The sequence below is a fragment of the Nyctibius grandis genome, chromosome 14 (assembly GCF_013368605.1).
Source record: "Nyctibius grandis isolate bNycGra1 chromosome 14, bNycGra1.pri, whole genome shotgun sequence".
In the NCBI taxonomy this organism is placed as follows: Eukaryota; Metazoa; Chordata; class Aves; order Nyctibiiformes; family Nyctibiidae; genus Nyctibius; species Nyctibius grandis.
In genome coordinates this window covers 4,366,242-4,392,442 of record NC_090671.1, presented here as the reverse complement: position 1 = coordinate 4,392,442, position 26,201 = coordinate 4,366,242, and the positions used below count along the sequence as shown (strand labels likewise).

The window sequence follows — 26,201 nt, the reverse complement described above, 5'->3', positions numbered from 1 at the left end:
TCAGCCTGAAGCTGGATTGCCTGTTTTTAGGGGTGGAGTGCTTACATTGGCTGGCTTTGATTGCTTCCCATGCTTCTCGTGGCTGGAAAGCTGGAAGTGCTGCTGGAGATAACTGCTGCTAATACTCTGACATATTAAGGTACTGCTACTTTTTTCTTTCCAAGTGTCCTTGAAAAATCCTATTAATAGGTATAGTGAACTTTTGCTGCATTACTAAGCAAAGCGTGAAAGAGTAGTCAAGGTTTTCCTGGCAATGTAATTGTTCTTTTTTTCCCTTCCTCTAAGGGTAGGTGACACATGAGAACCAGTTTGCAAGGCAAACATCTGAATGCTTTGGCAAAGGGCTTAGGGGAATGAATGCAAAATGGTGGTCTTCATCTTGTTTTTCAGTAAGTGCTCAGATAACTGTTTGGCTGAGGCCAAAACCCATTAGCTTAGGCTAAATCATCTTACAGGATTAGGAACTGCTGTTTAGAGCAGAAGCAAAGACAGTTGTGTGCCATAGGGGGGCAACTATAGCTGGGTGTAATGTCTTTCGGTTCATTGTTTGAATGAAAGAAATTGCTTCACAAGTGGCTGTGGGTTGTGCACACGTTTTAGGAGGTGCTTAAACATGAGCATCCCTTTTTTTGTGGCTTATTCTTGACCCAAGCATTTGGCTCCTGTGGAGAGGCAAATACAGTGTGTGGAAAAATGAGTCAGCCTGCTTCCTGTGGGAGGGACTGCCGGAGGCCCGCTGCTTTGAATGCTGTAATAAATTAGCACTGGAGATAACTCAGAGGACAAAGTGTGCCTGGAGGACACGCAACGCTAAGTAGTGCACGCAGGCATGCTCTCTGTATGCAAATTCTGCTTGCAGAAGAAATGTGGGAGATGAGACAGCCTTGCACAGTGGCTCTCAGGGCTGGTGTCTGTTGTAGGGCTCTGAATGGAGAGCTGAACATGGGGCTTGTTGGCAGCAACTTGTCTCCTCGGTTGTTGAGAAGGAACAGGGTAATAAAGTGTACCACTAGCAGGCTCTTCCAGTTCTGTGCAGATGCTGCACGTGACCTTAAATGAAGCATTGGTTCCTCTGCAATTTAGTTACCTATTTGTAAATGGAATATTTGTAAATATTTATGGCTTAAATAACCAAGTCCGGTGATGCTAAAGTGGAGCTGAGAGGAACCACCACATTAACTTCAGTGGAGCCAGCTTGGGTTGTGTGTGTTGCAAGGGGGTCTGGAACCTTCAGGTTAAAAAGCCTGCTGTCCCTGACACCTGTGTGTGAGGCTGCAGTTCCTGAAGTTTTGGGTTGGCCTAGCAGAGGGAACAGGTACAGTTTGAAAGCTGGATGGTTTGTGTTTTCAATCAGTAAGTTCGGTCATCTGCTCTTCTAGATAACTTCTAATGCATTTCTAATGCTTAATTTCCATGAATAAGTTATTTTTCCCTGACAAAAGGCATATTTTATCTTGATAGAGCATTTTGGCTGAGTGACCTTTGATGTGGGTTTTTAATCCAGATTTTTTGAGATCAGTCTGACTTTTCTACTTGAGCTAAAGGATGAAAAATATTTCTTCCAGTAAACTTCTAGTAAGCCATAAGTGTGGGTCAGGTGATAGCCTAATGAAATACAAAATGCCTGACTAGTCTGGAAGTAGCTGAACTGGAAACACAAAGACTTAACATGGTCAATAAAACCTTTTGAAAAAAGCAGAAGCTTCTCATGGTGGAGGCAAAGAGAAATGTAACACATCCTCCTGCTCTGAGAGGCCTTTCTGTCTTCCCCTGGTAGCCAGAAGTCAGAACAGCTCCATTCTTGAATTTATTTTTTAATGAAATTGTTTTAGTCTAAGACTTTAAACCTGGAGGTGTTCGAACTCTAATGTCTGTGCCTGGAAGCAAGACACAATAATTAAGTTTCTTGCAGTCTCTTACTCTGGCTTTAAGCAGTCTATCTCCTTTATTTAAAAAAAAAAATGAACCAAGTTCTGTTGGGGATATCCAATATGTGATGGCAGGCTAGCAGCTCTGCTCTCAAAATCTTCATCTCTGCACCCTGTTAAGCTCAGAATATACTCTTTTAGGATTTATTAGTAATATACAAACCAAAGGCTTTCCAATGTATGTAGACTTGATGCTCAAACTTGCACTTACAAACACGTCTGAGTGCATGAAAGTACTGGTGTCCATTCCCTTGCATGTGAAATGAGTGGATGCCAAAAAAGATGGGGCAAAATTCAAGGAGTTGGCTTAAAATATATTAATCTCTCTCAGGAAGCCTTCAGACACGAAGAGAGAAAACATTTTCTAAAATGTAGGTGTATATTTAAGCTTTCTGGTAGATTGACCTGGGAGATGTTTTATTAGCTTTTAAATCCCTGCCAAGCCTGACTCCCAATAACTTCCATCAGGCTGTTTCTTAAAAACAGTACTGATGTGTTTGCTTGTTTCTTTCACAACTTGATAAATTTATTTCAAAACCCAGAAAAGGAAGAGCTAAGAAGTCTCCTTTTTTTGAGTTTGGCTTGACTGAAGCAAGATAGAAGGTGTTGTGTGCAGAAGGCTTATTTCTCGTAGCTGATGCAGTAAAACTTGTGGCTGCTTTCTGCAGACAAATAAAGAAACCTAAATCCTGTACTGTGTATTGGCCAGTATGGGAGCTACAGCTTCAAACTAATCCATTAAAGCTTTCTCTTCACTAAATTTTTTTTTATCACTGATAGGTGCAGTAGGGTCATAAATGAAAGGTAAGTGCCATAAAAATGAGCAAGTGCATCACAAAGTTTTGGAAAAAAACTAAACCCCCATGGCAGCATGTCACAATTGCAATGCTTAAATAAAAAGGTCCAAATCTACTTTCTTGAAGGATTGTTCTGGAGCTGTTAGGTAACATTTTACTTAAAAATATTTCTTGGTCAGCTAGTATTTGATCTGTCATTCTAAACACAAAAAGAACTGTGCTGGGTAGCTGCAGACAAAAAGCTTCTAGAGATACCATTTAACTTAGCAATACTTCTTTCTGTACTTCAGCAGCCTCCAGCTATTCCTGAATTGTTCTCCCTTGTTGGCAGCATGAAAAGATCAGTTTAGAGCATAAGGTCTTTGGAGCAGACTTCAAGCACGAGGCAGACCTTGCTCTGGTGATCGCTGACAAAAGATAATTACAATGTATTAGTAATAACATCTGAGCTCTCTGATCTGCTGAAGTGGAATACAGATCTGTACTTTGTACATTACCATATGTAGTATGGACATGAACACTTGTCTACTCTCAGCCCAGCTTTGCTCTATTTCCACTAAGGTTCAGCTTATGACTCAGTGCAGCAGATGCTTGAACAGAGAAGTACTTGTTTACCTTTTTGTGCGGTGCCACAGATGTAAGCACTAAGGGGATGAAGTCCTTAAGTCGTAGATCCTCAGGGCAGGGGCTTGGCCTTCAGAGCAGTCTGCACCTTGATAGCAGTATGTAGTGGCAAATATGTAATAGTAACTTCTAGCACGAGCCAGAGCTGCTAAATTAAGCCACATCTGGTGTATTCAAAGTTGAGGGTAAGTTTTCTGAACAACACCTGTAACCCAGCTTTTGGGAAGCTGCTGAGCACTTCTGTAAGTGGCCAGATCTGCTTATGCAGGTGAGATGCTCCCCTGAAGAGACTGCATGGGTGTTGCTGTGGCCAGAGTCTCTGGCTGATGGGAGAATCCAGAAACAAGAATGTGGTTCTCTCCTTGGAGCCTCATCCTTCTACAGTCTAGCTTTTAAAAGTTCTTGCATGAATTTATTTAAATAACAGCTTTTGGCAAACTCACTGGCATTTTGGTACTTTAAGTCCTACAAAAAGCTGTGCTTGAAAATAAAAAATAAAGCAAATAGATGTGGACAGCAAACTTAGTGGAAACACAAGGTGGGTGCAGCACATACTGTAGGATGGTGTGTAAAATATACTATGCTCTGCCAAATAATAGACATGCGTGTGAACTAGAGTCCACTGAAAGCATTGCAGACAAAGGCTCTGTGCTTGGCTGTGGGCAGCAAATTTGGCACACATGTGCTATACTTAGAATTGCACCTATAGCCAAGGTTTGCAAATGTAGGTCGGGCGTCATTGATTTGAAAGCCCTTTCTCCTGCAGTCTGAGATGCTGCTTAGAGTGATAAGAATCATTCAAGCTGTGTTTTTTTTTTGGCACTGAGGCTGTTGCTTTCTGACAACTGATCCCATGCAGACACAGCAAGCTTGTGGTGAGCCTGGGCTGGGGCACGCAGCAGGGAGCAGGTGCCAGGCAGACATGGGGATTGGGGGTGATTGCAGCCCAGGTTTCTGTGCAACCAAGCCACGAGGCTGCCTGCAAACCAACACTGTGGTGTGGAGACCTGTGAGCACTGCACGAGATCTCAGATTGGGGAACATTGTACTGACAGGTGCGGTGAGAATGAGCAGCCTGTCCTGTGTGTCTGATGCTGAGAAAAGATGCTTTTTCCCTGGTGGTTAAGTTTTGATGGCCGAGGCTTTGGAAAGAAGCAGCACCCTTGATAAAGCTCTCACGAACAGAGAAAGGGGAGCATGCTTCCCTCCTTCACCAAAATTCCCTGTTTCAGCCTCAGTGATTTGTCTTGGAGGGGCAGAATGTGTAAAGGCCTACAGGTGCCCTTTGGGAGAAAGGGGAGAGGGTGGGGAAAATGCTGTTGGTTTTGGCTCTGGTGCTTTTAAGCAAAAGTACTGATAAGTGTCATGTACCCTGTGTATGTGCTCTCTGGCCCTAACTAGGTAACAGGAGACCAGCTAAAGTACACCAAGTAAAACACACCAACAGTGGTGTGGCAGCGTCTGTTCTTCAGCTTCAAAGTCTCCCTGACAAGTTACTGGGTTGTTGGAGTGTGCTTCATTTTGAAGCCCTGTTTGAGTGTGCTCATACTTTAACTGCATCAACTTTCATTGCTTTCCAGTTACGTTCTTTTATGGCTTTATCTTCAGCAGAGAGGGCTGCCTCGCACAAGTGTGTGTGGATTATCCTGTACTTGAGCATGGGCTGATCTACTGCTCCAGTTCTTATGCTACTACAGTAAGATTTTAAACTGGGATCTTCCCTAGCATTGCTGCATATAAATGATTAATTTTCTCTTCCTCTTACTGCCCGAAAGCAAGAATAATGTCATCAGTGACAGTGAAGATCATGGTATTCAGCTCCCAGCAGTTTTTATTCCTCCTGCTGCTGTTGCTGAATTTCTCTATGTGCACAAGCCTGTGGTTGCAATACTAAATCTACTGAGTCCTTGCTGTGTGCAGGAGTGTCTAAAACAGTGTAGCTTAACTTCTGCCAGTACATAGGCATGTAAGTTAGTTAGGAAGACTTTTATCCTATTTGTGCTAAAAATCACCTGCCTTAAGCCACTGACGCCTTTTCCCTCTCCTGTTGCGCACGTGATGAGGTGTGTGCTGGAATTGGCAGATGGCTGGGGAGCGAACAGGTCCACAGAGGCACGCAAAGAAATCATGTTGCATCATTGCTAACCAGCATGTGCCAAGACTTGGATTTTCTTCTGCTTGTCACTACCCTGCCTACACTGGCTTCCCCATCACCCCTTGGCTTGGCTGTTTTGTGACCTACCTCCTGGAACAATCTTGGAGACCTTTTTCCCCCTCCTCTCTCTCAGCTCTATCTAGTTGATTAGTCTAATAGATATCAGCCATAGCACGTTGTTGAATTCATATATAGACACAATGCTGTGCCAGAGATTTGTTTGCTTAATTACAGAAATACTTTTATTTCTGCTGTAGTGTGTCTGGTTTTGGTTTTGCTGCTGAGGCTGGTGCTTCTTTTAGCCTCCTTTCCTTGGCTCTGCTCAAAGATTTTTTTTTTTTTTTGTTCTGTTGAATTAGAGCAGATCTCCAAAAGCTGGGACATTATAAAGACTCAAATGAACTGAAGAAGGAACAAGTAGTTTAACTGTGTCACTTGTGCAGTTGTGCAGGCTGTTTGTTACCACTTAGGTGCTCCAACCCTTAACACCTATGTATAATGCAGCGCTGCTTGACTCCCTGCACTGGTGTACTCTGCTTTTCCTATGTGGGGACAGGTCTCATCCGTGTGATGTTAGTACCATGCGTGGCAAAAGCCTCCTCTGGGTGCCCAGGCAGGCCAAATGGGGTACCAAGGGACAAACAACTTGTTCCTCACCAGGCCCAAACATGGTATGGAACAGAGAAATGCTCCACTTGCAGAGAGCTCGTGGTGTTGGGGCTGTACCTCCTTGACTTGACGCTTTGGTCATGTCTGCTTGAGCAGTGGGGAGGAGTGGGGTGTGAGGGTGCAGCCCATAGCTGCTTGTTCAGAGGCAGAAAGTCTCAGTACAACTGGTGTCAGACAAAGTATGCACGTGGATTTCAAGTGCTGACCTGAATCCAGGCTAGTTTTCAGAAATTAATAGGTTAAAGCGTAGCATAAATTTGTTAAGCTCTTGTGGGGATTAGGAATTTCCCAGCGTGATCCCCACTGGCACCAAGGGACAAAGGAGATAAAGATATTAGAGCCCAAGTTTTCAGCACAAGCCTTCTCTTAAGTACTGATTCAAAATACAGCTTTACTTGTCAAGTTGTGAAACGCCAAGTATATTCTCATGTCTCAAGTTTATTTGTTTGGAGGACAAGACAAATACTACCACTTAAAAAGCTCCACATTAGTTTTCATCCTTACTCAGGTTTACTGAAAGGTTCTTGGATTTAATATTGTTTATGGCAATGTTTTAACATTACCAGGAAAGAGTGTTTGGCCCCGTCTCCTCATAGAGTAGGAATTTACACGAGGGTTATAAGGCTCATTGGGGCTAATCCCTGCCAGCATTATACATCATCTGACAGTTGCCACGGAGACAAGGATAATCTCAGTGAGACAAGATATGTGAGAAGGGTATTTATGGACATTTGCCTAACGATGCTGGTGGAATGCACTGAAAAGTGACTATTTGAGTGCCTTTGAAGTACCGCCTCTTCTGTGGTGAATATGGGAGACTGTTGGTACTCAAGCAAAAAATTTCTCTGTGATACTAAAGCAGCAGCAACTTGGCCTTGATGTTTCCAACTTATCCTGCAGTGGCCTCATCCACTGTTGCGCAAAGGGGCAGACAAGGCTTTCGTGGTGTTGCGAGATGGCTGCCCATCTGTCTGCACTCTGTGGCATCAGCAGACTGTGTAAGTATAAACAAGCCATTTCAGTCTGTGGTGCTGACACAAGCTCAATGAAAACTGTCCACTTCACGTGCCTGAAATACTAGCAGGTGCCTCATGCAAATGTCTCATATGCCAAGTGATGTGAGGGAAGAGTGGAGGGGGGTATATAGGCATAGATGTGTGCTTTGGCAATGGCTTTCCAGCATAACCAGCTGTTTCCTCCTTCCCTGTCCCCAGTTGCACCATGGCCAGCTGGCTCTGGGTGCTTATGTCCCATTCCCTGAGCTGTGGGAAGGGTTAACATCACAGGCTACTTGGTATGTGAGTCTGAGCAGGCATTTTAGTCAGATTAGGCAGTTTTCCCTGATCTGGGGTGGCTTATAGCTCTGCTTAGGGAGATTAAAAGAAGAAGGAGAGCTAATATCTTCATTTGAACAAGTTCATGCTTGGACAGGCTTCTGCACCATCTGTTTCACATAGCAAAATATGTTCTTGGCAGTGTGCTGCCTGGCCATGAGAAGGGGGAGAGATTGATGGAGAAGGCCCATGTCTGGGAACAGGAGCACTAAAGCTGTGTGGTCTGGAACTGTCCCACACTGGGCAAATCTTCCCTTCCTGTGTTGAGGTGAGGCAGTGACCTGGAATGAACGGAGAAAGGCTGCCTGTCTCCTTCCCTCTCCCCCAACTTGACCTTCTTAGTCTGTGGTACTGTTTCTTGATGGAGGATTATGAAGGATGGGAAGACAGAAAGAATTTCCCAAGTTTTCAAAGCCTGATGCAAATGACTCCTTTGAAAGGAAGGAGCTGCTGAGAGCCAGCCTGCAGCTGATGGGCTGTGTGTTGTGGCGCCAGAGTTAATCTTGGTAAGCAGCTTTGAGTTGCTGGGTTGGGTAATGCCTGGAATGGAGGAGTCCTCTTTAAATGAAGTAAATCAACCTGTTAATCCTCTGTAGGTGGGTTTTGAGGAGTTGTTTTAGATTGTACAAATCAGTGGCTACAATCTCAGTAGAGGTTTCTGCAGTGGCACCTGCCTCCCCTTCAAGGGGTTCAAAGGAAAGTGGTGCTTGGCCTGTCTATTCCAGCCAGTCAAGAAAATTGCTTGTGAGCAATGTTTCTGCCTGCCTCCAGTCCTGCTCTTAAATGGCACCATTCTCTACTTGCTTGTTTTGGGGTTTGTGTCCAGCATGGGCTCCATGTGAAGGCAGGGTGCTGCCTGGGAGATCTTGAGGTGCCTGTGTTTACTTAGCTTTAAAAGCACCAGGGATATGCAATTACATCTGGCAGGAAAAAATATAATGCTGTTCCCAAGTGTGTATTATCCTTTTCCATCTCTCCCTCTGGGCTGAGCTCATTCCTCCATACCATGAAAACAAGTCAGATGAGGCTGAGCAGGTTGAATAGTGGCTTTTTGGGCTGTCTTGCCTTGACTGAGATGAATATGGGGTAGCTCAGCAGATCTGGGGGTACTGGTTTCTTCCAGCAAAGGTTGATAAAGCAGCCCAAAGACTGGGAGACCCCTCCTTGTCTGCAGCTCTGCAGGGTAAGGGCCTGTGCCCATGGCACCAGTGCTTCTGGCACAGAAAGGCCCCAGGAAGAGGTAATCGATTTCATTGATTAATGAAATCATCGATTTAATGAGCATTTGCCTGGAGCTCTTAAATAATTTGAATATTTATTAGTTAGTCTTCACTAAGATGTCTGGTCCCTTCCATTAAAGTGGAGAGGGAAATAAAGAGTAAGCAGCACAACATTTAGGAAGAATTTGTGCACAGGGTGAAATACAACATCCAGTAAAGCCTAGGGAAATAAATGTCTCTGGATTAGAGGCAAAAACTACAGAAATATTTTGAGTTAGCAAACCCCTGTGCAACTTCATAGCCGATCAATAGATGTTATTTGGACAACTGTCACACTGCTAAATTCTACAAGCAATCTTTTGAACAAGCACAGTCATTTCAGGCTTTCTCATTTGGCTTCATCTAAACATAAATCTGCTGGAAGGTGTGACTCCTCCAGTATGAGAGTCTGTTCAATAGCTCATGTTCAAGTAAAGGTTGGAACCTACTTCTGAATAGTCCCCTGTTTACATTTGTTTTCACCTCTCAGTTATTTTATGCCCATGCAGAGTGAAAATGCAAGCTTGTTCCAAAGCCTTAGAGATCACTTATGTCTTGTGAGTATTCCTTCAGGCTTCTCTGCCCCTTTCTTTCAATATTCATAAATAGCAGGAAGACTTGACCTGATGTTACTGAAAGTCTTGCCTGCATAAAAGATAGAGAAACCTCAGAAGGCCTCTTTCAGACTTAACTTTGCCTAGTTCTTCTCACGCCAAGGCAAAAATTGGCCAGCCCTGTCTGACTGGTGACTACTTGGTCACTTTCTGAAAGCTTCCTTTGATGGAGACCTTGTAGAATCTCTGGGCCACCTGTTCTCCTACTCAGCTAACCTTACAGCTAGGATGTTTTTCTTTGTTGTCTAATTCTTATCCTGCAACTTATACACATTGTCCTTTATGTAAGGGATATGGAGAATGATGCTTAAACTCTATAAAGGAGCAATGTCTGGACTACTAGCTTTTTCCTGGGGAGGTATACTTTCAGTATGGGACATAGCTCACTAAATTCCTAATCCACACTTTAAACAAAAAAAAAACAAACTCACCCCAATTCATCCCCATTCTGTAAGACCAAGAGAAAAGCTCAAACTCTTTGCAGTCTGCCAAAGTGGAGAGGAGATTTTTCCTTTACTAGGATCTTGTTTGTTGGCTTACAGTGACAATTACTGCCTAGTCTTTCAGTGCCTCAGTTTTCTGCTGTTACAATAAAATCTATGCAAAACGCTTGCTAACCAAGTAAAGAAACAAAGGAGAACTCTCTAAGTACTTCTCTGAAAGGTCCCCTTCTGTTAATACTTGTGGGTGTTTGCTTGGTCCTGAAACACTTCGCCTGCAAAAGCTAATGGGACTATGGATCTCTTCTGTAAGTATAGACCCTTCCTTCTAGCAAGTCTTAAGGTTTGTACCTGTCTCGTGGCCCTGGTGTGAGCAACAAATCTGGTCTACACTTGAGTTGTAGAAGACTTCAGTTTTCCTTGATCTGAGCTGGTAGGCAACCAAATACAATGGTGTTTTGTTCAACAAATAAACGTGAACAAATTATGCTAAATAGTTGCCAAATGGAATAGCTTTCTAAGAGGACCCATGTTGCTAGAAAATTGTGCCAAGTCTGGAAGTGGATCCAGGAACAGACTTCCAAGGATATAGAGAACAAGGGAATCACAAGGCTAAATTTTCCCCTCTTGGTGTACTGAAAGTGGAGGCCAAGCTAACCTCAAAGGAACTGAGGGATAACGTGGTCTCATATCAGCTTAAGGAACAAAACTGCAGAGACAATTGCCAGCCTGAGGCTGGTGGTAACTTAAGCTTCAGCTGATTTTTGAGATGTATCCAGGAGGGGAGAAAGACTGAGGGACAAAAGGGAAGGGGGAGGCAATGAAGACAAAACACAATAGGTTTTTTTTTTTTTTAGGTCAGATGAACTGCACAGTGGAACTAGTAAATGGTATTTAAAGAGCAAATTCAAGTGAGCTGGATGCCTTAGGTACCCATATATCCCCAGATCTTGCAAATGTTCTGTGATAGCTCTACATTTATTGTACATCTGCTTTACTGTGGTAATCTTGGTAGAATCATAACCCAGCTGAAACTATCCAAGTAATTCTTCCTTTTAAAAATGTTCTTTACATGCTTCAACATTAGAACCTTCCAGGGAAGAATAGTTAGGAGACGATGAGAACAGTTAATGGAAGTGTTCCCAACAGTCCTGATCTTGGCAGTGCCCCGAGACACTGACAGGGATCCTGTCCATGAAGGAAATCTGATGCAAATCTCTGCAGCTACAGAACTGAGCCGCTGCAGGAGGATACCTAATGAAATTGCTAGGCCAACCTATATCTCCTCCAAATGAAATGCTCTCTACTTACGAGCAGCCTTTTACCCCAGTCGCTCTGTCACGCAGGTCATTTGATTTATGTCCTAATCTGTCAGTTGTTTCCTATTGCATTCTCACCTCCAGACAGCTTCTTGTTCCCATCTATGGTGGCATTTCCCATCCCCATGGGTGGTACTGCCAGTTCTGTATCGCATTGTGGCATCCATCAGAAGGCAGCAAGAGAGTCTTGCTGATCCTATATCTGTGCTCAAAATAAACTGGGTTTTGCTAAATGCCATTCTAAACAAAATGTTGATTAAGCTCTAGGCTGTTTTGCAAGGGGCCTCTGATTTCCTGGGTAATCAGAGCACCTAATACAGCTGGCAAAAAAACCTCAGTGTAGAAGAGACCTCCCTCTTGAGCTATTGTCTACTAAATTGCATTTAGAGAAAGCAATCCTACTTGAAAAAAAACAGGAATTTGAAGACTTTCATTATAAGGTGTGCAAACTTTATAACCCAGAATGGCTCTTTAAAGATCAAATGCTTTTAATTGCGTTTTTCTTATGTAGATAATTGCAAAGCCTTCAATCATGTTTAGCTCTCGTTCTAGCTAGTAATGCAGTGCCTGGATGCAAACACCTTCTGTGTCCTACTTTCTAGAATCTCCTGGAGGAAGTGTTTATAGCAAGTGTGAATAAGCAGAAATATTTTGAAAAAAATCTCTTCTGCCCACATGTTCCTACCTCTGAGCTACTGCATAATAAAACAATTTCTATAAACATAAAGACCTGGACCCAAACAGAATAGCCACTTGAAATTTTTAGTGCAGTGCAAGAGGGGAGAAAGGGACTCGTTCGGATTTTTATCTCCCCATCTCAGAACAAGTTCAACTTTAGTTTCATGTTGGATTCCTGCTTTCAGATGTTCATGGCTTAGTGGTGCTGCTAATGTCTCCAGGCAGAAGTCTTGCAGAAACTCCTGAAATCTGTTCCAGAACCACTTGCTAGAGGTGAAAGGTGGTTTGTGAGCTGGGCTTGGCTGAAGTGCAGGGAAGAGCAGTGTATGGCTGACTACCAGGTGCTTAACACTTATGCATATTTGTCCTAGATAATGCTCTGGACACTCATTCCATGCTGATGTGCTGCCCAAGGTGTGGAGGGCAGGAGGTCTGGGCTCTGGGGATGTCTCACGGGACCAGTCTCTGCTGCTCCATCCAGGCACCACAAGCCTCAGGATGTGAGACAAGCCATACACAGCAGGGAGGTTAAGTGGCTCTGGCAGATAATCACTTCTGTTGTGCTGTGCGCCCTGAGCTGGACACTCAGAGGGAGATGTGTTGTGCCAAGCCCTGGTGGAGTCACCTTTGTGTGGGTTGATTGACCTGCTCACAAGGGGCTCTTTTTACCAAGGAAATAAAATGTTTACCTTTCCCCCAGAAGGCTCAAAAGCTCATTGTGGGTAGTATGGACAGCAGGCTGCCTTGGACTGGGAGATCTCCAGGGTGATTTTGGGGGAAAAGTTGCTGTGAACAGAGGAGGAAACGGGGGATGAAGTGGCGGATGCTGGGGACACGACCCGGCAGCGAGCCAAGCCCACGGGGGTGGCAGACAGGCTTCTGCTGCCTGCCCGCCTGCCTCGGACGTCACAAGCGCGTCTCCCTGCGTGCCCGCTGACTGTCGTGGCATTACAAGCAGAGAAATCACACCCGGTTGCCACAGCAACATCACCAGCTGGGACCGTGGTGTGCTGTCACCCAGCAACAGCAAGGGGTCCCCAGGGATGGCAGGGTACCTGCTCCACTGCCCCGGGGCAGGATGAGGGTCCCACCCAGCCCCTGGGACTGGTGGATGCTATCCTTTTTCCCATGAGCAGGGATTTGTGTAGTTCCACTGCCTTAATAGTAACATAATTTTTTTTTTACCTTAATAGTAATTTTTTTAACCCTTTCCCTGGGGAGGGCTTTGCACTGTGGTTCAGTAGTAGCATGTGCCACTGTTTTATTCCATGTACAGCTTTCTGCCCATTCCCTCAGCGATCACCAGTACTTAAACCAAAGGATACAAGGGTAAAAATCTTGTATGAAATGGATGGGGGCAAAAATCTTTGGGCAAACTTTGTAGGGGTGCCTGCACCCCATCTTTGCTGAAACTACTTCTTTGGTGTTTGCTGCATTTTGCGTTGGTGTCTGGATGGCCCTGTTCCAGTCAGCTCCTGAAGCTCTGGGTACCCTAAAATGGGGTTAATGGGTGTTGCAGGCTTGGCCAGACTCTCGGCAGAGGGCTGAGCCTTTCTTCCTGCCTGTCTCCCTTCCCCTAGATGGATGGTAGGTGAGTGTCACTCAGCAGTGACCTCAAGATGTTTCTTTATTACCTTCTAGGGCACTGAATCATTTCATTGAAGGACTTTGCAGGCAAGAACACGCAGCTGCAGTCACGTCCTATATTTACAGCTTTAGCGTAGAAAGCTTCAGCACTCCAGTTCTGATGTGGCATGAAGCTGAATTATTAACAAGTGCTCTCTGCCTTTCCTGCATGTGCACTAATCCATATTCACTGGGCGATCCAGTATCTGGTTATGTGGTGCTGGGATCCGCTAATGCTCCAGAGGGGCAGGGAGTTGGAGGGTGCTTGATGTGGCTAATGGGAGGTTTGCTGGCTTCAGTGTTTGGCTCTGTCTCATGCTGGTATCTGCTTTGCTCTCACCCCACCATGTATAACAGAAGTGTGCCTTATCCCAAGCACAGAGCAATGCTGGAAGGGCTGTCTGCCTACCCAAGCTACCATGAGAAGCAGGTACTTCAGGCCCTTCAACAGGAAGGGATGCTGCCTTTTCTCATGCAATCTCCCCCCTCCATTGAATTTAGAGTGCTCAGAGGTGATGCAGGTCAAGATTTGCTATGCAGGACTCCATATGCTATTAAGTAGCTCAGTATGGAGCTCCTTACGGTAAGCTACTCCTTACTGAGTAGCTCCAGTAAACACTTGGAGCCACAGAAAAAACAAGAGGCTTTTTATGAAAAAGAACTCAGTTTAGTGACTGATTTGCACCTTGAAACGTGGGGCTGGTCAAAACAACCCTTCTTGAGCCTATGTCCACCCAGGATCCTTTTCTGTTTAAAAATAAACCCCCTGAAGCAGAACCCCGTGCCTAAGTTCAGCCTGAGGTACTTGCCTCTGTGCTAAGCGAGGAGTTTCCCAATATACCGTGCGGGGCTACTGGAGACAACTTAATAAACAAGAAACATTAGAAGGCTTGTATTAAGCATCTGTACAGATAAAATAAGGAATTAAAGGCAAGATAGCTCATAGTGTAATGGCTACAGATCTCTGTCACGGCAAAAGTAGTGAGTCTTGTCCAGCACACTTGTTCCAGTAACTTTTTTCAATGATTAGTCTGGTTTTCTTAAACCCAACATTCTTCCTACGTTGAAAGACCTAACAACCAACCATTCAGAAGAAAGCTCTTCAGATCAATAATTGACAACAAAGCTGCCTCTCTGGTAAGTATGTTGTTGCCCACAAAAGGATGTATTTAAAGTGATTTGGAAATGAGAATATAATATGGTCAGGTCATTCTTGAATAAAAACATGTTTCTCTTAAATCAAAGCCAGGCAGTGCCTGCCAGTCCTCTGAAGCTATGCTGCGTGTTACAGCGCGAAGTTAGAAACAAAACTCCTTCAATTGAAGTATTACTGAAAGGAAGGTTTTGTGGCTAGCAAATAAAACCTCCTTTGGAGACTTGTGGGCTGGCTGATTATTTTCTTGCTGTACCGGAGGGACTGACTGAAACACCTCATTCTTTGTAGCACTCTGTTGGCACTAGATGCTGACTGAATATAAGAACTTGGTGATTGAGGGCCCCTCTGAGGGCTGCTACGGCAGCCGAGCGCTTCTCTCTAAACACAAAGAGCTATTTCAGCGCTGCAAGATGACACGCTTCTTCCTGCCACTGAAAAGAGATTTTCATTGCAAAAACTACCTGAGCTTGACATTGTGAAATTACTTCCTTATGCTCTATGTACCATAAAAGAAGCCCAACTGAACGGGGAAGGATACATCCTCGCCCAAGCTACATGTAGCAAACAGCTACACAGGAGCCCAGAGCTTGGTAGCAGGAAATGTGTGGGAAAGCCATCTGGTGAAGCCACTTAGAAACAGTGTGAAATTCTTTTTTCATTCACTTCCTGACAAAGTAGTAATATGTTGCCTCATTACAGGAAGAGGGTTGCTTGTTATTATTATTTGCATTAGTAGCTCCTAGAAGCCCAAAGGTGGGGACAGGACTCTTGCTGTGTTAGGTGCTGTGGGCATGTGTAAGAGGAGACCTTTCCCTATACCAACTCCCCCCAAATTGTATAACATAAAAGGACAGAAAGCATAGGATTTTTTTTCCAAATGGGGAACTGAAACAGATGGCAGAGACTGAAGGAGCTGGAAACAGAACACATAATAATTCCCAAGTCTCGACTTTCTCGGCAAAACTGTACTTTGACTCCTATACTTTATCTTTGAGCGTCTATGGTGAGTGGTCTCTACCTTGGCACACTGCTCGCAATGTGCCCTGCAGTTCCCATGGGTAAAATCAGCATTTAGCTTGGTGTGGACATACTGCTGAGAGTGACTACATGCTTTGCTGTGCCGAGGCAGGGGGAGGGAAATCAAATCAACATGCAGAAGGGATTTTAATCATCACTTAGCAAAATAAAAAATAAGGTTACTGTGGAGATTTTAAACTTGATCTTTGGCATCTGAATCATGTCTTTCACTATGAGCTCCCAGTCCAGCCCACCTAATTTCCCCATGGCTTAATACTGTTATAACCCCAGGCAGTATCTCTGCTCTGCTAAAAGCAGAGAACCATAGCAAAGGCTGTATTTCAAGAGGAGGCAAAGTTCCTTATAGCCTACTTACTATTATTAGATATGTAAAGTTCTCCTATACCATCATCTCAGATGAAGACCTCAAATCATTTTATGAACCTTATTTTAGCCTCTTGGTGACTCTGAGGCAAGACAGTTATCCCCATTTTTAGAGATTGGAACAGACTTAAAATCCCTATCCTTGAGTTTTCCTTATCAGTCTTTGCCAGAATTGAGGATGATTTTTTTCAGTCCCACGCTTTAGTTGCAAGACAGAGCTTTCCAGGTCCCTTTGCTGTCCTTGTGTGGGACTGTGTGCTTGGTTGGTTAGCATTTGTGCCAGGTTTAGGACTGGAAAAAAGTATGTGCTTGAGTTGGCCTTTCATCTGTGGGGAAGGCAGGGTTTAAAAAAATGTCCTAAAGCTTAATTAGTTGGTGAAAGAATATCACAGCAGCAGGAAGGAGGAGGGGTAGGATGAAGGAGATGGTGGATGCTGCCCTGCTTCAAGGTAAAAGGGGCTGAAGCCCAGGGACCCTGAGCAAGCAGGACCATGGGGACTGGTAGCTTGTGAGGCTGAGACTGTCATTTTATATATAGAGCCTAGTGCCAAGGGAACACCTTCCCTGGGAGAGAGATGCTGAAGTATTGTGAAATTGGGCCATGAGGTATTAATTGCTAAAAACTGTAGAAATTCAAATTTAAAGAGCTAGACTTGCCCAGATTCCCACAACTCTAGGAAGACTGTTTACACCTTTGCTATATCCATTGTTATATTTGAGTTACTACCAAGTTTTGGCTAGGTGACACACTCAGTGAGCACCAAATAGTGCCTCAGCAAGCGTAAGCTGTCTCTGTCAGTCTGCCTCACCTGCACTGGAGAACAACAGTCCTCCAAGCTGGGAGCAGGGCTGGGCTGCAGCAGGGAGGGCAGCACCAAGACTCAACTTCTTCCCAGGATGTGGCAATTCTAAAGTGGATGGAGACTATTTCTGGCAGTAATAGGGAGTTAAGGGAACAAAACCCATGCTTGGACATTGCATACTGGTAGACCTAACTTGGTGGTTCCTTTACACAAAGCTTACCTGAGCGGCTCTCTGAGCATCTGGGCGGTGAGAGGCTCCTGTAGCACAAGTGTCACATGAGGATAATCCCATGTGGTTTAAAGCGCAAAGCAAGCTGTCTGGTTTTCCTCTCATCTTCTAGACTGACCTTTCAGTGTGTGCTTGTGCTGGGACTATAACAAATCTTACATTTCCCAGCCAGTGATGGAAATCATGCACACACAGAAAATCATTGAGGGTTACCAGATTTGATAGGAGCGAAGTTCTTAGCCCTGGATAAGAAACCTGACACAACACAGGAGCTCTGCAAGGGCTTGGGTGGAATCTCTCATCCATGTATGTGAAATAGGCTTCATCCAGAGAGAGGTGAAAGATCTTTACTAGCTCATCTGCTACACTTTTTTTTTTTCTTGGTAAATACTGCGTTCAAAATGTGGATAAACTTAGAAGTGTTCCTGAGTTAAGGAAGTTGCAGATTTTTTTTGTTGGTTGGGTTTTTTAAGCCAGTGTAAAAAAAAAAAAAAGTCCAAGGACTAAGTGGCTTTTTTAGTACTTGACAAGAAAATCTGTAGCAGAATGAGGAATGATTTCCTCAAGTGCCCATACAGTGTGTTATACCCAAGACCTGCTCTTCTTAGCTCCAGAGGCACAGGAAAAGTGCATACCCAGAGTGAGTGAAGACAAGTGAAGAGACCTGTACACTTGGCCCATTTCAGAGTCTTCTGGTCCTAGTGTTGTGATCAAGGTTTCCACCCTCCCTTAGGCAATCCCTGTGTCAGCCCCAGAGACTTGCCTGACAGAATCTAGTCTGAAATGTGCTCTTACAACGTTAGATGGGCCTCTTCAGCATGAGTCTGTGGTGCGTGTTTTTGTTCTGTGCTATTTTGGGGGATAAGCAACTGGTGAGAAGAAAGTGCTTTCATCTGCTGGAGTAACTCTGTTCTCAAGCATTGAAATTATGGTTTGTACTAACTGTCCAGTGGGGAGAAAAAAAACAAGGCTCTTAATTCTAGAAGACAGGTTAACTTGTGGGGGAGGAGGCAGAAACTGTTATGTCTTTTGCTGTCAGAAAGCAACCCATGCTGGAAGTATTCAGTCAATTAGGCTGATTTGTAGCAGCCTCGCTATAACCCCTCTTTCATTCAGAAGCAAGTTAAGCTCTTTGCTGAAACATGCCATTCCGAGGAATTTCGGTAGGTTCTCACACACATCTAACCGTGGCAAAGTTATCTGCAGGGACACACCATGTTAGAATGACATGATATGTTCAATTCTGCAACATTATAGCCAATGTATGTCAGAAAAGGGAGGCCAGCGAAAAGCCTTTCACCTCACTGTCACAGATTTGCCTTTTTCTTGTGTGCTACATTTGTTCAGCCTAATTGTAAATCAGAAACAGATTTTCTAAATCAGTTTTAGATACAAAAACAGTTGAGAGACATCTATGCAGTAAATGACTATTCAACCCAGAAACTTAACTGCTTTGCCAATGAAATGCAGCACTCCTTAAAGGTGTAAAATTCAGTTTAAAGGCAGCATGTTTTATAGGGACATCCATATAATCTGACCAGATGCAGAACCATTTTTTTTTTTCCTTTAAAGAGGAAGCTTTCCCACTCCTTTGCCTGAAAGGTGGTTTATAGCAGAGCTGCAAGCCTTTCCATGACCAAGGTGTCTGGGTGCCTGCCCTCACTGTGCCACGGTGACTCACCCTGCTGAGCTGGTCCAAGAGTCTTTGGTTCTGTTCGGAGAGTTCCTGGACAGCTCGTGTCTTCTCACGGTCAGCTTCGCGCAGGTGAACCTGCTGCCTCTCCAGCTCGTCCTGCAGCTGCTTCACGTCGCTTTCCAGTTCAGACACCCTTCCTTCCCATTCTCCTTCTCTGTTCTCAAAGCGCCTCCTTAGTTCGTGTTTCTCTTGCTCTAGGTGCTAGATAACAGGGGAGAAAAGAGGTTAGGAAGGGAGGAACAAAGTGACCGCTGTCTCCTTTTCCTCCTCTGTGCTTGGGGCTGAAACCTTTTGTGCAGGAAAGAGCATGACGATGCCATGGAGGTGGCAATCTCATGTCAGGGCAGGTCACTGGCACTAAACTTGCTTTCCATTTCCAGCAATTGGCCTGTCCTTGGCCTCTGGAGATCAACACATCGAATTTTTACTGAAACAGCTGCCAAAAGAGTAAAGCAGGCTGTGTGTCAATAGGCATTAACTCCAAAGCAATATTTCAGTGGGCAGTGGCATAATTCTTTTAAAAATTGCCTTTATCGTCAAAGCTACACAAACTGTATCCTTACTGCTGATACGGAATCTAGATGAGGCATCTTTCTTGTCATATGGGTCTTATGAACAACAGTTGAATCATCTATCCATTTGTTCCTTCTATTCCTGACCTAATTAGTTGTCGGCTAGTTTGATAGTGCACAGTAACTCTATTGTTTGATGCAGTCCGCTCTGGAATGGCAATGGATGCAATGGAGTTGTTTCTATTGACATTATGTACATGTATGTTTTAGGTTGCAGGTTTTTTAGAAACCACTCTCAGTTCTGGAGACTCTGCTCTGCTTGGACTGGCCAGAAAATGAGGGACAGCATGAATCTGCTGGAACTTTTGCATGTTTTACAGGCTCAGTTAAATGAGGGCTTGATTGAAACAGAGCTGCAAATCAGGTCAAACCAGATTTATCTAGTGCCCGTCTGAAAGAATCCCAGCTCTGAAACTCTGAGCTTGAATTTCCCCTGGTGACTGAAGCCATGTGCATACTTGGAGAACAATCACAGATTGGGGACATGGGCAAGTCCCAAGATTAGCAGGGAAACCTGAAGAGCAGAAGCCCTCTCCTTGTTGGTTGTCTTCTGTTCCCCAGAATAACCTGCTGCTACTCTCTATCGGATTCACCAGCCTTTTAGGAATGTGTTTTAGCAAAGAACAGAAACTCACAGGGCTCAGTACTGGCAGCACTCGCCCATTTTTCCCAGAGTATCATCCCCCAGTGAGCAATCCCCATGGTGCTTATGATAGGAGGGGAAAATAAACTTGCTAGGAGGAAAAGAAAACTTGCACTGCATTTATGTGAAGTGGCTTTTCATTGCTAGTTAGAAACACAGGCTGTGAGGTGGCTGGTTCCCCTGGGTGCCTACTGCTGATGACACACAGCCCTCCCTTGCAGGGTCTCCGCCACCTTCGCAAGCAGGTCTGAATGTCAAAGCTCTCCACTTCTCCAGCAGCCCTCTGGCCTGTGTTATCACTAATCTTCCATCTCTTGCTCTGCAGAGGATGCCATGTTTTCTCTTTCTTGATTTTTATCTCCAAATCCTTTCCTATGCTTCTAGCGCAGTGTAGCAGCACCCTGCTTGTGTTCTTCCAAATCTTTTGCAAATTCAGGACTTTCTGGAAAACCCTCTAATATGAGGGAAGGCTGATTAAAAACCCTAGCCCAAAGCAAAAGTATTTCCCTGTGTTTCAGACACTAAAAGAGTGAGCACCCCTTGCAAATGAGAGCACTAGGTATTCTTATAATTATTTTTAATGCAATAGGTAGGCATGAGATCCCAGCACCAGGCCCATGACAACCACTGCAAAGAAGTCTTGCTTGTAGCCTCAGTGTGGCTGGAGCAGCTGCAATTTCACTTTTAGTGGCACACTGAAAATGCTGTCTTTTATAGCTCTGTCTCCTTCACTGCTAGGCAACGTTTAGAAAGATCCAGGGCCTTCTCTAAATGGAAGCTGAAACTTCAGCCTGCTGAGGAGCAGCGCTGCAGCTGAAGTTCCCCAGACATACTCAAATGTGATTTAGAAGCCACAGATAAACCTTGTCAATCATTTAAAACCCACTTTAGTCCTTTACTGCAAAAGAAAATCCACACTACATATAGCTCCAATAAACGGCCACCACAAAGGCTGGAGTTAGAGGGAGGTGAAGAATACCAAGTTTGCTCTCTTGTGGTGGAGAAACCAGAACAGTGCAGTGGGGCACAGAGAGGCTGTTGCAAAGAGGGAGGATAAATCAGACGGGACATACTGACTGATTCCTCCTGCCTCTTCCTCTCCCAGCAGCCGTCTCCCCTTGCCTGCCCTCCCTCCAGCACCTGCACAGCTGCAGATCTGGATAGGGTTTTTTTGCACGTAGTGATGACAGGGCAAACTGCTGTCCTCCGTAGCAGAGTTTCTTGTTTTCTGAGTGTCTCTCCATCTACCAGCTGCTCACTGATTTTTACACAGAACTGCTTTCTAGAAGACATTTTATTCCAAAAGCAGCTTCTCTTGAGGTTAACTGAGCTGTGCCAGTCCTCATTTAAAGAAATGACAGCAAGGGGGAGTTGCCCAGCTGACAAAGAGGGTCCGTACATGCTCGGACAGGGCAAGCTTCTCCTTGTCAGAAGAACAGAGGCATTAGCTGTTTTAATCCCTTACAGGGGATAAAACTGACTAGGATCACATATCAGAATTTATTACAGGATTCAATTCCATGATTAGAAATGAATTTGAATTCAGGCTGTGAAGTGAAAGAGTTGCCAGAGTGGGTGTGTGGTAGGAATGCTGCACTTCAGTAACGAACCCACAAAACTAAAAAGTATTTAGTCTTGAGGCAAAGCACCAGAGGAGCAGGCCAGCATGTTGGCTGTTGGGAAATGGAGAGGCTTCACTGACCTCTTGTAACCAACTTTGAACTGTTAACTGCGAGAAAATCTCTCCTCCTAAATGCTAGTTAAACATCACTGTATCAGGTGCAATTGTCACCAAGGATCTCAGATGAGACCTGGTTTCTGGTCATCATCAGAAAGTTCTCAGCACAGGGAAGGAGGTAACAGATGTGGGTCCTTCCTCCCTGCTCCTCTGAAACTGAAAGGCTTATTGTGAAATTTTGTTCCCTTCAGTGGCAACAGGAGGAGGCCAACATTTAATCTGCAGAGGCTAGGATTAGCAGGCTTGTGCTGTAGAAGATTAATGTTCAAGTTTGATTTTTTTTTTTTGTGTGTGAAGTAGCACTGTCTTAGATCTGCCAAACCCAGCAGAAAAATCTGACCCTTAAGTAGATAACACTAACTCCTATCACATGGGTAGCCTGAAAAGCAGGAATCTGTTATTCAACTGGAAAGTTAGAGCAATAGTAATGGGCTGAAAAGATGTAAACAATTGGCTGTGTTTATCATCCCTTCATTCACCTTCTGAATGGGCCCGTAAGAGCAGAGGTAAACATTTGGAGGATGTTATTTAAAGTACTACAAAGTCACAGTCTTTCCCCTCTCCTTTTCATCTTTACCTTTTGCAAACAGTGAGTGGTATTGGAGACTCCCGAACTCGCTAACAGGCAGCTCAGCGAGTACCTAAACTTGTGAATTTTTCCTTTAGCGGTAGGAAAGGTTCTACTCCAACTCATCAGGAAAACCACGTCAGCACAACGCCACATACGTCTGTTCTTGCTTAAAGACCAGCCTGAAAACATTTGCTCTGGCAAATTTGAATACTCTGGGAAATTCTAATCTGATAAATAGTGCCACTAAACAACAACTTGAGCAAATGTCACCTTCACTGTTGTTTCTACCAGAATAGTAAATGCAGAGAGATTTCCCTGCAAAGAGGAAGGGATCAGCTAGGGTAAAGTGCTAATTTTAATAACAAAGAGGAATTTTGTCAGGAGAACAAAGGCCATATAGTAATTTCACAAATTGTCTTGAACTTGAGAGGTATAAGTCTGTGAGGACGGAACACAGGAATATGCAGGACTGTGCAGAAAGAACTGGTCTAAGGCTGTGACTTGAAATTTGAATGTTAATCCAGCACTGTTCAAACTCTCCAGAAAGCCAAGAGAGGCTTTTCTCAGCTTTCTGAACAGTATTACTTGCTGGGAGAATTAAAATTTCAAGAGCATCTCTGAGAAAAGGAGTGGGGTAACAGTGGCTCTGTTACATAGTTGTGCAAGAGAGTTCTTCCAAAAGAAGCTGACTGCATGAGTCTTTTTCTTTGTAATAGCTCTATTTCATCCTTAAAAATCAATCAATAGCTCAATCCACTGAGTTCCTGGCAAACAGCTCTCTCCAGCTACCTGTAGGTATTTTTCAGAGCAACCAGCTAAGAGAGACATATCATTAGGGCTTATCTCCTGCCATGCCTAATGCCTTAGCTGCGACAGCTTAAGCATAAGGGTTACATATGCTCTGTAGCTCAGTACCCGCTGTATAAATTTAACTTCTGAGCCATTTTCGTGACAAGCCAAGCACAGCACACATCTCCTTGCCCGGGTGGTACCTGGGTCCTGGGGCAAAACAGCACTCACAGCAGCCTCTCGAGGCAAGGTGCTGCAGCCCATCCCCAGGCCCATCCGCCAGCTCGCAGCCGGCGCGGGGGAAGAACAGCAGATTTGCCTCCCCCAGGCCTAAGAGGATTTTCCTAGACCCTTTCTTCCCCGTCACCGGCACAGGGAGCTCCGTGGGCTGCCCGGCAGGGCCCGTACCTGCCTGCCGCCCCCGGGATTAGTCAGGGAAGGGGCCGCTTTCCGCGGGGAGAGACCGCAGGGCTCCCGGGGGCCACGGCCCTGAAGCGGGGGGCCCTTGCGAAGCGCTGCGGGCCGGGGGAGGGAGGGCGGGCGGCGGGGCCTCACCTCCAGCTTGTCGGTGAGCTCCTTGTGCATCCTCTCGTACTGGCGGCTCATGTCCTGGTTGCGCTCCAGCAGCGCCTTGCCCAGCCGCGCCGCCAGCACCAGGTCCTTCTCCTTCTGCCGGATCAGCGAGAGCAGCTCGGGGTCGCGGGCGGCGGCGGCGGGCGGCGGCTCCGGCGGCTCCCCGGCGGCGGCCAGCAGCGCCAGCTCCTCCTCCAGGGCCAGCTCCAGGGCGGCGGCCGCGGCGGCCCCGGCGGCGGCGGCGGGCGGCTCCATGCCGCCGGCGCTGTCCGCCTCCGCCGGTGCTGACCCGGCGGCGGGCAGGCGCAGGCACGGCGCCGACATGGCCCTGCGCGCCGCCGCCGCCGCTCCGCTGCGCCCCCCGCGCCCGGCCCGCGGCTGCGGCTGCTGGGCGGGGAGCGCCGCCGCCCCCGGCCCCCGCCCCCCCCCCCCGGAGCCGGGCCCCGCCGGCGGCAGCGCCCGCGAACCGCGCTCGGCGGCGCAGGGACGGGGCCGCTGGGTGTTTGTGTGCGCAGGTTTGTGCTTCTCCACTGGGCGCGGACCCTGCTGCGCCTGCTGGAACCGCCCGCTGCCATCGGGGCTCGCTGCTCCTGCTGCAGGCCCAGGCCAACCCCCCCCCCCCAAACACTGGGGTGTCCCGAAAAGCCCAAGGAGGGAGCTTGGCACCCCCGAAAGGGCACAGTGCTTTCTTCCCGCTGGCTACCTGCTCCTCCACATCCCTAGCTGGGCACTTTTGGTTGCGAGAGCAGCTCTCAGGATCTTCCTACTCAGTAGTTCACCCCTGGAGAGCTGACTACAGCTTCCAACAACCACTGGGGCTTGCTTTCAATTTCAGATTGTTTAGGGTGTTCCCGGATAAAATTTGTTGTAGAAGCAGCCTCAGTGAACGTTGGGAGTTGTAGTCAATTCTGCTCATGGTGCTTTTCTCTCTGGGATGAGACTCTATTTGGAGCAGGACCAGTTGGTTTTTCAGTTTTGGTTTTGCTGACTTTCTCCCCCCTTAGATCCCGGCGTCTTTCGTGCCACGGGAGGGAGGCTGAAGCAGAGTAAGGTGGGCTAAAACTGTATATTGCCACGTCTGCTAAGACTGCGTTTCCTCAGTTTCTGATTATGCTTTAATTTCCAGTGAGGCTTTAATAGTGATTGAACAAAAGCATTTTTAAGGAAATGTGTGCTTTTGACTCTCAGCTTCTGCAGAAAGAAATGATGGAATTTTACAGCTTTTCTCTTTAGACCCTGCTTCCATGGGGCTTGCTTTCCTTCCTCCTACAGAAGATTCACTTAGACCATGTTCATCTGTATGCAACTGCCCAACACATCAGTCCAAGGATGTTTTTGGCTTAGACAGTTGATGGGTGATGCAGTTTTCTAGCACGGCTGGCTCCTGCCTCGCATCAGACCCAGGGCCCTGGAGAGCTGCTGATTATTCGTAACGGTTAGAGCATGAGCTGTGGGAATGCAAACTTCTCTCTGGCCATCTGCCACTGGAGTTTGCCTTTCGTGGGGGGTATGCCCCAACAGCCCAGCTAGCAAGACTTGTCGGTACTTGGCCCTTTTCCTGGCAGTGTCAGTTAATGCTAGTGGTGCTTTTTGTAATGTGAGCACCTGCTCTCCGAAGTCAGAGACCTGGTACCTCGTGCCATGCTGCCTGCCAGCACCCGTCCCACGATGGTAACTGTTGGCTATTATGACTGTGATTTCTTTTGCGCTGGTGACCCAGAGGTGACGCCTTCTTTATCTCATAGCAATTCCCCCAGGCACCGATTTTGCTAGACCTTTTGTCCTTGCCATCAACTGACGCTTACATTGCTGGGAAGCAGGACTCACCATAAGGCGAGATGATTTGAACAGTATTGGCCCTTTTAAAAGAATCCCCCTGCCCCGACGCAGGAGCCATGCTTGCACAGATTTGATCATTGCTATTTCAACAGAGGAGGGCGTTTAATATTTAAACTGATTGTGAGCACCTTCTGCTGGAAGTGCCTACTACAGCAAACCAAGCCCTCTGCTGTGATTAATGAAATCCATTGTGGCATTAATTTTCATCTCTAATGCTTCTTTTAGTGTATAAAACAAAAAGAGATTATATTGAGATGGTTTTAATCCCTCAAACAAAGCCTGAAACAAACCCCATAGCTGCAGCTGTTAGGATAGGGAGGGAAAAAAAGCTATTGCCTGGACGGATAGAAAAAGCACATACAAATCAGTGCTATGCATTGTAGATAGGCCACCATCTCAGGCACCTATGCAAGCTTAATGCTTGTTTGGGGCCTATTGACTGCAAAACATAAGTGTGTTATCTGAAGTAACCTTGGATTAAAGCTTTGTTCACAGCACGACCTGTTATTAACTTCCACTTCAAAAAAAGAATCCATTGTCCTGTGAATTTAATTATTGATTTGACTTTTAAAAAATAGGTTACTATTTTTTAAAACTCCTTTGTATGTTACTTTGCTAGTATTTTATCTTGTATGTGTTATCCCAATCAAATATCTATGAAAAGCTATTAAGAATACAACAGTACAGTTTCTTTGCACTTATATGGTGGCATTATCTATTAGGATCCTAAAATGTACTTCAGCTGAGA

The 26,201-nt window shown here is 45.6% G+C and overlaps 1 protein-coding gene across 1 annotated transcript in view; it reads right to left on the bottom strand.

The window, feature by feature from the left end:
• The window catches only part of BICDL1 (BICD family like cargo adaptor 1), a 46,724-nt gene extending 22,786 nt beyond the window's left edge, over nt 1-23,938 (bottom strand). Inside the window, exons 1-2 of the mRNA XM_068412874.1 lie at nt 23,597-23,938; nt 18,714-18,929 (exon numbers count right to left, since the gene is read on the bottom strand). Of these exons, the coding sequence (XP_068268975.1) occupies nt 18,714-18,929; nt 23,597-23,938 (558 nt within the window). The remainder of the gene's footprint in view (nt 1-18,713; nt 18,930-23,596) is intronic.
• Between the last annotated feature and the right edge of the window lie 2,263 nt (nt 23,939-26,201).